Source organism: Monodon monoceros, unplaced genomic scaffold (assembly GCF_005190385.1).
Source record: "Monodon monoceros isolate NGI ecotype Baffin Bay Population unplaced genomic scaffold, NGI_Narwhal_1 Super_Scaffold_7, whole genome shotgun sequence".
NCBI lineage: Eukaryota > Metazoa > Chordata > Mammalia > Artiodactyla > Monodontidae > Monodon > Monodon monoceros.
This window is the reverse complement of record NW_021703784.1, coordinates 57,786,552-57,798,649: the sequence shown is the minus strand read 5'-3', so window position 1 is coordinate 57,798,649 and position 12,098 is coordinate 57,786,552. Positions and strand designations below refer to the sequence as shown.

The window sequence follows — 12,098 nt, the reverse complement described above, 5'->3', positions numbered from 1 at the left end:
TGAAGAATGAATAAATAATTATTTTATTTGGTGAGAGATGGGGGAGAAAGGTGGAACGCAACTGTCTCAGCCCTGCCCAGCCTTCCCCCACCTGAGGGTCTGAACTGGGCTGCAGGCAGCTTAGCTGTGGAAAACTTCCATCTTCCTCTCCTGAGCACTAGGCCCTTCCTGCCCTCCACCAGGCAGTTCCCAAACAAAGCTGAGGAAAAGAACGGGAGGGTGGTCCCTAAGAAGCAGCTCCTGGGACTCACAGAACTCCCTTTGGAGCAACAGCCCCCACCAGGCGAGTTTTAACTTGCTGATCAGGTTTGTAATTAGATTAGATGTGGGAGCACACGTAGGAAGTTGGCTCACATGGACCTTGATGAGCTCCTGCTTTCAGGACAGTGGGGCGTCACAATGCACAGGAGGACAGTTACATCGATTGGCTTTCTGCTCTCAGTGGCCAGAGGGGCTTTGGGTCATCACATTGTTTAGGAAAGAGGGAGGAAACCTGTGGTGTGAGCTGAGGCCTAAGCTGGGCGAGGCGCGTGTCAAAGGCGGCTGGCGAGCAGCTGGAGTTGGTGAAGCAAGAAGGGCAGTGATCCCAGCTCCAGGTCGTCCCCACACAATGTGGAGCTTCAGAAGAAGCTCCTCCGACTCCTCCTCCCCTCTACCCCCCACATGTAAGCATAGGGTCACCGTGTCCCAAGGAAAAGACAAAGAGTTGGCCTATTCTCAACCCAGAGCACACCTCGATAAGGGGAGAAAGCAAAGAGGTCACAGGTCAGGAGGTTTGCTGGAAAGTCAAATGAGCTATGGATCATTCAGTCTACTGGTTGGTCTACAGGCGGTTGGGAAAGCAGGGTGGCCCGACCAAAGGAACTGGCCTGTGTTGAATCTAGAGGTCCTGTGGTGTGGAGGCATGAGCTTGGTGGGGGGCAGGATGGGAAGGCAGTTTTCTTTTCTTTTTTGGGGGGTGGGGTGCAGTTTTCTTTTTAAAGCCAGCTTCCTTGGGAAACAAACTAAAGATTAGGGAGGAAGCAAGGAAGGTACCTGTGTAGAAAATGTGCCCCAGTTTCCTCGAATGAGGATGTTATTTTGTTTACTTCCCTCAAAAGGTAAAGATCAATAATCATAATAAAGCAGCCACGGTGGGTTGAGCACTTTACATTTACTATTCCAGTTCCTTATAACCACTTCCAATGAGGTACTAGTCAATTTTACAAATGAATAAACTGAGGCTCAGCGAGATAACATGAGTTATCCAAGTATACACATTAAATAAGCACAGGAATCACGATTCAAATCCATGTGTCTGTCTGGGGCCAAACCCAGTGCACACTCCCCTAAACCACACCGGTTCTCACCCATCTGACCATCCATTAGTCTGTCATAATATCCCATAGTCGCTGGGCCCTTACTATGTACCAGGGACAGTGATATTTTCAGATGGTCATAACAGCTAGCTGGGATAAGAGGGAGCCTGATTCAGAGGGACAAGGGTCAAAATCAGTAGAGGGCTCAGACCAGGTGAGATAATTTGGGCAAGGCTTAAGGAAGGCATGGCACGTTAAGCAGAGGGCCAAGGAATCGAGATTACCCGTCACAGGATTTCCAGGACAATCCCAATTTCATATCCTTAGCCTAGTTCTAAATATACTTCCATTATCTTTCAATCTGTGGTTCATAACACACAGTCGCCAAACCGATGGGGCAGTGTGGTCAAGCCCTGGTTATTAGGGATTCTTTCCACAGTATAGGCTAGACTAGGCTCTCTCTAGGCAAATGATCCATAAGAGCATGTTGAGGCTGGTACATCTCCTAGACGTACTATGCTCTAGGCATTGCAGTAAGCAGTCTTACATGCATGTTAATCTTCGCAACCACCCTATGCTGAGGCAGATGCTATTACTGTTCCTACTTTGCAGATGAGGAAACAGCTGTTCAGAGGTAGAGCTAGGTTTTAAACTCAGGCCCTTTTTCCAGAGCTCTTGTTCCTCACCACTCTGCCACACACAACTAGACTGTGCTCCCCAAAGTAAGGACTGTGCCTGGCCATCTGTTCCCTTGCACATAGGCCGCAGTACGGGCCAGTAAATATTCGTTGAATCAATTCACTTCTAAGGCCTTAACACTGCACTGTTGATGCACACATTGAGTTTTCAGTCAGCTCCTGGGCTTTACTTGCTAGTATTGCTAAAGTGGGTCTCCTTGGATTTTACAGTTGGTTTTTGGTTTTAACTGTAGACTGAAACACTTGTCCCTATTAATTTTTATCACCACAGATTTAACCATTGCTCTAGCCCACGGAGTTCTTATTTCACATCCCTGACTCTTTCACCTAACATATCAACTACCTCTAAGCTTCATTTAATCTGCCCATTTGGTTGGCATTTATCAATGGTCTCACTAGAATCAGTGATATGACTAGTGAATAGGACAGACCCCTGTGGCTCACCAGTACAGTCTGCTTTCCAGTCTGATATCCATTCACATATAAACAATGAACCAGATCATTCACCATTAATTAGTTTGACCAAACTATTTGCCACATCATATTTTATTAATGTGGATATTATGAGAGACAGCCAAATACCTTGCTGCAACCCAGACACACCTACCATATTTACTGTATATTCCTGACCCACCAAGCTGGCACCCCTATTTATTTATTTATTTTTAACATCTTTATTGAGGTATAATTGCTTTACAATGGTGTGTTAGTTTCTGCTTTATAACAAAGTGAATCAGTTATACATATACATATGTTCCCATATCTCTTCCCTCTTGCGTCTCCCTCCCTCCCACCCTCCCTATCCCACCCCTCCAGGCGAGCTGATATCCCTGTGGCACCCCTATTTAAATAAGCACAGAGTGGGTCTGATGTCTTTAAAGAGGAGGTGCAGGAGTGGACCATACCACAGTCCCTAGAAATGGAACACCCTTCCCCAGGCTGCTGAACTGGATGAGCACTGGATGCTCTTTTCATCCCAACTGATCTTCTCCATGAAGACAGCACTGAACACAGAACCCCAGGATGGGATATAGCGCTGGAGAAGGGGGTGGGTACCCTGAGACTGTCAGTTTAGGCAAATGAGCTGACATCACTTTCCAGGGAGCAGTGTCTGGGTAGCCTGAGGTCAAGGCATGTGTCTGCCAAACTAGAAACGGGTGCATGCTGGGCTTGGAATATCATTACTACGAAACAGGATTATCCTGAGAAATGATTCTAAATGGGATTAGAAATGACTCTCTGTTACTCAGAGATAATCAACCACAGCAGCGGTGGGAGAGACATCAAGCTCAGCACACTTTTCTGGGGGCATGGTGCTGGCATTCCGGGCACCTGGCCAGCACGCTCACCCGCCCTTCCTTGCTGGGAAATACTGGGAACTGCTCTTCACTAGGCAGCTGCGGCCACCTGGGACGAGAGCAAGCTCCACATCAAAGTGCCCTGCTTTGGGGTCCCATGTTCTAGGCCCAGCTTCTTAGATGAAAAGGAGTGGAAAAAGAACCTCCAAAGCCCTACTGCTTCTGCATCACCCATCAGATACTGGCGAGAGGCAAGTAATACCCCCACCTCCATCAAAGATAGGCTTACCTGCAGGAAATTCACTAACTTCCTGAGGTCACCAATCAGCAGCAGCACTGTTAGTCATAATAATAATTAAGACACTACCACTACTACTATACTACTATTAACTAAAGTAGCAAACTCTTATCAAGTGCTTACTATGTGGCAGGCATTATTCTAAACACTATACATATATTTACACATTTAAAGTAGCTCAGCTTATTATCTCCATTTTATGGCTGAGGAAACAATCACAGATAAGTGAAAGAACTTGCCAAGGTAGATGACTAGTAAGAGGAAGAGACAGCTTGGATGTGAATCCAGGTCGTCCAGCTCTAGAGCTCACAGCTCTACCACATGCTAGACAGTTACAGCCTGAGAGGACCATGGTCTGTGCTGGATAAGGCTTTCCTTTACCCTCACTGGTCTCCAGACCCTGCCAGTGCCCCCTACTAACTCTGGTACATCCCTACTTTCTTACTTTTATGAGCCTATGCTCACAATGGTGCTTATTCCAGAAATGCTGTCTTTCTGCTCTCCACCTCTACCAACCAAAATCCTGTCCGTCTTTCAAGGCCCACCTCATGTGAAAGGGCCTCCTTTCATGATTAACCCCTACCCCAGCACTCTAGGCTGGTCTTCTCTGGGTACTGACCACATTCTGCCTCAATCTGCCGTTAAAAGGAGGCTTGTTTTATCCCTTTTCTGAAAGCTTTTTTCAAGACAAGGAGAGTAGTTTGTCGGTTTTTAGATTTCTCAAAAAATCATCCAGCACATAGTGGGTCATCAAGAAACCCTGCCTGAATTGACTTGACTCCTGGTGTTGGCACCCCTTGATTCACTGCATGGCTTTGCTCCCTGCATCTTCCCTACCCAGGTAGTAGAGTCCAGTGGAGAGAATAAGGGTTTGGGGTTCAGAGGGACCTGACTTCAAATCCTGGCTCCCCCTTTCACTTACTGGACAAACTTAGGCAACTCTGAGCTTCATTTTCCCTATCTGTAAAATAGGGATAATAATCCCCCCATTTTAGGATTGCAGTGAGGATTAGAGCCAACATGGGAAGTATTCGACATGGGCCTGGCACACAGAAGACACCCAGTCAACCACAGCCATCATCACCACTATAGTCAGGAGATCAGATAGCACAAAGCCAGCCTCGTCCGGCCAAAGGAAGCACCGCTCTGCAGCAAGCAGCCAGGCTGAGAACAGGCTGGGGACCTTGGGAAGAGACTGTAGGCCTCCAAAGCAGGATAGACCTCCATGTTGTCAGGTCCCCTGGTACCTACATTAAAGCACAGGTACTGGGGTTCTCTACCTGCTCTGCCTCTGGCCAGCCAGCAAGGAAGAAGAGCCTCCCATGGAGGCTGCCCCAGTCCAGCTGCAAGAGAAGCATCAGCTCTTTGCTCTAAGAACACTTGTGGAGCTGTCGGCCACACAGAGAGGCCTGTAAAACCTCTCCTGCAGGTCAGCGATTTGGCTTGGGCTGCTGGGTTCTTAAAGATAGGATTTAATGCCCCCCCTCCCCTTAGTAAGGTGGAGGTAAAATAAGCAAATGCTAAAAATAAATGACTGCTATGAGAGGGAATTAAATGGTCTTCAGCCAAGGATGGCGGCATTTTAAAATTAACAAAGCCCAGGTACCACATCCAGGAAGGCCTTGGCAAATGCGTGTTATCCACTCATTAGCTCAGCTCCTCAGGGACCCCAGCCAAGCAGGGAAGGCAGTGCCGGGAAGCAGTCCTTCCGATGCTGATGAAATGCACTCCGGGAGAAAAAGCAGAAGGAGGGAGGGAGACTCTTGTGGGGAATTTCAAATAGTTCTGCTGGAGCTTCCTTCTCTGCCTGGCAGTCTCACTTCTCTGAGGCAGGGGCTTTCAAGGCAACCAGCAAGCCCAAGTGGACTCAAATCTGAACCTCCCCCCACCACCCCACTGTTTCAGGATCTTTGGTTCCTGAAGCTCCACAATGGCCATGCTATTTAGGTGGTCCTCCCTGCGTGGCAGTCCAGGGACAAGGAAACCAAGAATGATGTGGGATGAGAGGCAAGCTCCCAGTCCTGAACCCTGCACCTTCTCCTCGCCATAAAGAACCATATGACACTTTGTGAGCCCACTGTATACCACTCATAAGGTGAATTTATCACTATTCATCAGTAACTCTACTTCATGACATCATGAACCGTGTGAATCCACAAATCTTTATTCTCTACTAACAATCAGAATGTATAGTACTCCAATGTAAGATACCATCAACTATAAGAATTCAAAACATTCCAGGTGACTATAAACAGTATGAATTCATTTTAACTCTACTAACAGGAATTCTCAGTACACCAAAGGTCACAATTAACAGTGAAAATATAGAGAGAGATGGTGGTTTTTTGAAAACTTTTTAAAAGTCTGTTTATTGAAGTATCATTTATGCACAGTAAAATTCATCCTTTTAAGTTGTACAGTTTGATGAGTTCTATGACCACCACTATAATCAACACTTAGAGTATTTCCATCACCCCAAAAGTTCCATTGGGCCCTTCCTCCCACTCCTAAACCCTAGCAGCCACTAACCTGATTTCCGTCCCTATAGTACTGCCTTTTCCAGACTGTCATATAAATGGAATTATACAGCAGGTAGCTTTTCATGTCTGGCTTTAACTTAGCATAAGGCTTTAAAGATTTGACCATGTTGTTACCTGTACAAGAAGTTTGTTCTTTTTTTACTGCTGAGTAGTCCACTGTATGGATGTACCATAATTTGTCTGTTCACCAGATGATGGACATTTGGGTGATTTCAAGTTTTTGGTGATTATGAATAAAGCTACTATAAATATTTGCATACAGGTCTTGTTGTAGATGTATGTTTTTATTTCTCATGGACAAATATCTAGGAGTTGGTATTGCTGGGCTGCAGCAGCAATGATAAATGTATGTTTTACCTTTATAAGAAACTGCTGAAGTGTTTTCCAAAGTGGCTATACCATTATGAATTCCTATCAGCAGGGATGACAACTGTTCTGCATCCTTATCAGCACTTGGTATTGTCAGTTTTAAAAATGTTGGCCATTGGTATAGGTGTGTAGTGGTATCTCATTGTGATTTTAACTTGCATTCCCCTAAATGCTGAGTATCTTTCATGTGCTTATTTGCCATCAATCTCTTCTTTGGTGAAGTGTCTGCTCAAATCTTTTGCCTATTTTTTAAAAATTGGGCTATTGGGACTTCCCTGGTGGCGCAGTGGTTAAGAATCCACCTGCCAATGTAAGGGACATGGATTCGATCCCTGGTCTGGGAATATCCCACGTTCCGTGGAGCAACTAAGCCCGTGCACCACAACTACTGAGCCTGCGCTCTAGAGCCTATGAGCCACAACTACTGAGCCCGCATGCCATAACTACTGAAGCCTACACACCTAGAGCCCATGCTCCACAACAAGAGAAGCCACCACAATGAGAAGCCCACGCACCACAACAAAGAGTAGCCCCCACTCGCCGCAACTAGAGAAACCTGCGCGCAGCAACGAAGACCCAGTGCAGCCAAAAATAAATAAATAAATTTATTTAAAAAAAAAATTGGGCTACCTTTTAATTACTGATTTGTAAGAGTTCTTTATATCTTCTGGATACTATTCTTTTATCAGACGTGCTCTGACAGCTTCTTTTTTGAGGAATTAGAATTAATACCATTTTTCTTCCAAACCACTATCCCCTGCATATACATGCTGATGAAGAAAACAGGACAGACTTAAAATTTCAATTTACAAATACCTTAGTGTCACTGGACAAAGGGTCAAGCAGCACTCACAGTACCTGTTAAAACTCATGAGACTATTTTTACCTCCATGATGAGCGCCCAACCACCATTAAGCTTTAAAGAAAGCTACATCTGGAGAAATGGCTGTCCTATAAATAGCTTTTGCCCCCCAGGCTCTGCACCTCCCAAAGCCCTGTTCTGGTCCGCCAGGCTCTTGGAATGGTCAACAGTCGTCACACTCCATTGCTGGCCATTGTCCACTGGGAAAGGTAGGAGGCTCCCAATCCACCCCTCAGTGAAAGAGCAAACAGTGGGGCCTGTGGCTGCCTGGACATCAAAGTAGAGCAAACAGGCCCGGCAGGCCCTGCCTCTCCGCCTACACATCCTGCAAATGCCATCTGAAGGAGCATCCCTGAGGGGGTCATGACTTTCAGCTTGTCACAGCACACATCAAAGTTTGCACCACACACGAACTGGGTGCATGGGTTCGAATCAAGTTGCCCAAGAGCGGATACTCAGCCATTGTGTCCAGTTTTAATCCCGTGTTTTCCCAAGTAATTAAGCCTTCTTGCTTATGAACTTGTGACTAAGTAAAGCATCACTGAGAGGTTGTAACATCAAAGTGCCTTCCACCGTCTGTCCATGTTTAGTAAAATTGGATTTCTTTCCCTTCTTAAAGAAAAACTAATTGAATTTAGCTGAAGGCTGGGTATATTTGCACGAGCCAGTAGAGGCTGTGCTAAGTCACAGTGGTCATCCTGGGACCCTGTGGCTTAGCGTGTAGCTGGGCTGGGTCAGAGTGCAACACGGAATGAGGCACCCAGACTCAGGCTAAACAAGTGCCTGTGGCATGAGGCTTATGGAGGGCTCACTGTGGAGAAGGGGCCAGCCCCCGCCAACTACTCCTCAAGTCAACACTACACCCAAGCTGTTACTAGGCTGGCAAAAGGATTGTCCTAGCAGAATGTTGGTAAATCTTTGGCAGGAGGGCTACTGAAGACAATGGCCATCACAATGCTCGAGTCCTTGATGTCAGCAGTCCAAGTAAGCTTCTTAAGGCAAAGGCTGTGATGCTTACTTAGTATCTGAATCCCCTTTAGCCTAGCATATCAGCACCTGACACAGTCTAGTTTTTAAAAAAGTCTGCTGGATGCATAACATGATAACATAAAGGTATGTCAGCACAAAGTTCCTCTCTCCTGAAGAACCAAAACTCTGTATCCCTTTTTTGCCCTGCTTGTCAGGAAACTTCAAATTAAATTCATACTCGATTCCACTAACTACCTGATTTACAGTGAGTACAGCCTGGTCCCATTTATGTAAAATTAGACACATAGATATAGATATAGATATAGTGATCAGTCTCTAGGTAGAGGGGATTCAGTTGACGGCTACTTTCTTCTCTATATTTTCTTTACAAAAACAATAAACCTATTTTTGGAAAAGAAAATCTCTAGTTCAATCCTGATAGAATTATCTTTCCTTTTACCAATATGATTTCTGATCTTGATCCAGTTTTAACTCTCCTGTGTACATTTATATTTGTATTTTGATTTAAGTCACCTTAAACCCTTTTTGTAAATAAAAGGAGGGAATAAATTATAAATAAGTTCCCATGCATATTTTTAACATTTTGTTCTATAACACTGTATTTTCTGTTCAAAATTAAACAAAATAGCACTCTCTTTACTATTCAAAATTAAATAAAATAATAAATACATATATAAATAAAGGTTCACAAGAAGATAATCTCCTTAAGTATAGAGACTACTGTGTTCATATCCCCAAGGACTTAACACATTAAGCAGCCAGGCACTAAAGGCAGTTGAGGGTGAAATGACTGGGCTTCTCTCAGGATATCTCCTTTGAGCTTGTGGGCTGCCAACATTCTAAAGGAGGTGAAGGTTCTCTACTTTCAGCCTTGAATCACGGGGTGCTGTCCCTCTACTCGCCCTTGACCCAAACCCATTTCAAAGGTGGTGGCATTTCAGGCCTGGGCAGTATGATTCCAGAAGGGTTTGGTGACTGATGAGACGAGAATCAGCACACTTCTAATACAGAAAAACTTACTGGCAGATTGTGCTGGGATGGACACGATAATCCTTCAAGACCACTCCCATGGCACCTTACCAATGAGGCCTATCCACCCTGGCATTCCCTTTTACCAGATTCTACTTTTCCTTTTTATCCATTGGCACTTCTTATCTTCTAATATATAGTTTACTTATGCATTGTATTTATTGTTTATTGTCTGTCCCTGCCTCTCTCTACCCAGGGACCACCACTTGTACAGAAATAAGCTCTTTGAGGATAGGGATATTTGTCTGTCAAGAACAGTGCCTGGCAAACAGTAGGTGCCAAACAATTTTTGTGACATGAATAAATAAAGCCAACCTGAGAGTACGCTATTTTCTATAAAAATCTGTCCTCACTGGGTACCGGAAGGAAGAGGAGGGCACAAAATAGAAGCTTAAAACACCAATAATTAGTTCTAGGAACCGAGTACACACAAGCCAACACGCTCACTTTGCTCAATGAGCATCACTGATTTGCTAATGGCCCTGGATAAAGACAGAGCAATCAGTTAAACCAACAACTCATTAGATTCAGAGAGAAGTGTCCTCAAAGCACATCTACTAGCTATGTGCTCACTGATTGGCAGTACTCTTAAGTATAGTGTTAATTCCTATTCTGTCTCAATGCTGATAAAACCAAACATAGAAGGGCACATACCCCCTCCCTTTTCTCCACCACGGGTTACCTCTTGCAGATGGAGATACCTGCAAGCTGGGAAAGACTGGTGGGTGGGGGTGGAGGCAGGGGAGGGGGGTTATAAGTGGTAGAATAAGCACATGTGTGTTTGTGTGTAGAGGTCTAATGCGAGCAGCAGAGAATAACATCTCACCATTTGTAACCTGTAGCACATACATTATCTCATTTGATTCTCACAAGAATATAGTAAGAATCTATCTGCTCTGCGGTGAGATTCAGTCCCCTCACCCCCTCTGCTTTGATAATATCCTGTCCACACTGCTCTGATACCATTGATTACACTATACTCTGTTTCTCTACCTGCCTGTCTTTTCCACATTAGGCCACGAGCTCCCAAGGCCTCTGATTCCCCAGTGATTAACATAGAGCCTGGTTCAGAGTAGATATCTACCAAACGTTTGTAGAAATAGTTGATTTCAGGTGAAGAAACAAGGTGTTCATAGAATTTTGAAATTCAACTAAGGGTCAGAGCCAGGACTGGATTCCAGGCTCTCAACTGTGGAACCTATTTACATTAATTTTTCTTTTAAAGACTATGTGCTTAGAGCTAAAGAGGCAAATAAGGAGAAAGAGTGCTGAGATCAAGTTCAAAACAGAGCAGCAGAGAAGAGAGAACTCTCTCAGTACAGCTAAGTCTCTCAGCCAGTCTGAGGCAGTGCCTCCCCAACATTATAAAATACCTGTTTGGTTGATTTCCACCACATTTATGACCCTTCCAAAGGTGGCCAGTACTGGCAGATAAAATCCTTAAAGATCTGCTTGAAGGGAAAATGAAAACTTCCACCTCCCACCATCAATGTCAGTGGCTGTTACTAAAGCACCCAGTCTGCCTTCTTTGAAAGCATCTCTTTTTGTTCTTTTTCAATCAATTCTTTTGCATAATCACAGCTAGAGACTGCGACGTAATGGCAGCATCCAGCCTAAGCCCTGGATCTGGCAGTGGGAGGCAGCAGTGAGGTACAGTAAAACACACAAACTCTGCAGGCAGTCAGACCAGGTTCTAAATTCTGTGTGACCTTAGACAAATCACTTTACCTCTTTGGGCTTCAGTTTTCTCAGCTGCAAAATGAAAAATAATAATATATATCTTGTGGGTGGTTGTAAGAAGTAGAGATAACTATATACAAAGTAGACTGTTTCAATCTTTACACAACAGCTGCATGCTGGGGGAATGGGGAAGCATATAGGAAAACAGCAGGGCCTCCAATGAGAGGGAAGGAACGCCCCCACCTGCCCTAGTTTATACCAGAACTCCCAAAGGAACAGCCCAATGGAGCCCTTGCTGGGGACAGTGACTGCAGACTGCTCAACATGGATAATGATAACGTAATCATGATGATAATTTGCACATGTACACTTAACCACTTACAACAGGCTTTCAAACATTTTGTTGCTTCAATAAAGCAAATGACTCGCCTAAGGTCACAAAGTCAATGAAGGATGGAGCTGCGATCCAGAGCTACATCTTCCCTCTCCACATCTCCTATACTTTCCATTGCACCAGGTGTAGATCAGTTCCTTAGGCTGAGTCCGTTTCCCTGCCTTTCAAGAAGACAGCAGGGGGACAGGCAAGGGTGGGAGAGGGTTCAGGATCGTGGTCTGCAGAGCTCTGGCAAAGGGAGCCCCATGTGGAAGGAGATCTCTCACCTGTCATTTCGGTTGATGGCTGCCACCATGAGTGCTGTCCAGCCAAGTCTGTGCCTTGCATTGACATCAGCACCTTCCGACAACAGCCTAGAAAGAGACAAATATTTTCAGTGTATGGCTTATCATGGACATAAGAGTGGAAGAAATGAAAAATCAATAAACAGGGAGGCTAGATGAATTTGGAAATAGTTATAGGGCTTTGAGAACTAAATACCCATCCCAGCTCCTCTGGCCACTCTCCCTTGACCCCAGGCTTCTCCTACCTCTCTCCCTCTTCCCTTAAATGAGTTTGCCTCTGCTGTCATCCTCCCAGCCTACTGAGGAAAGAATGTGCCTTCCCCCCTGTCCAGAATGCTCTCTCCCTGCCTCTCTGCCT

The 12,098-nt window shown here is 45.0% G+C and overlaps 1 protein-coding gene across 1 annotated transcript in view; it reads right to left on the bottom strand.

The window, feature by feature from the left end:
* The window catches only part of CLPB (ClpB homolog, mitochondrial AAA ATPase chaperonin), a 145,562-nt gene that overhangs the window by 98,318 nt on the left and 35,146 nt on the right, over window positions 1–12,098 (bottom strand). Inside the window, exon 3 of the mRNA XM_029208953.1 lies at window positions 11,723–11,809. Coding sequence (XP_029064786.1) covers window positions 11,723–11,809 — 87 coding nt within the window. The remainder of the gene's footprint in view (window positions 1–11,722; window positions 11,810–12,098) is intronic.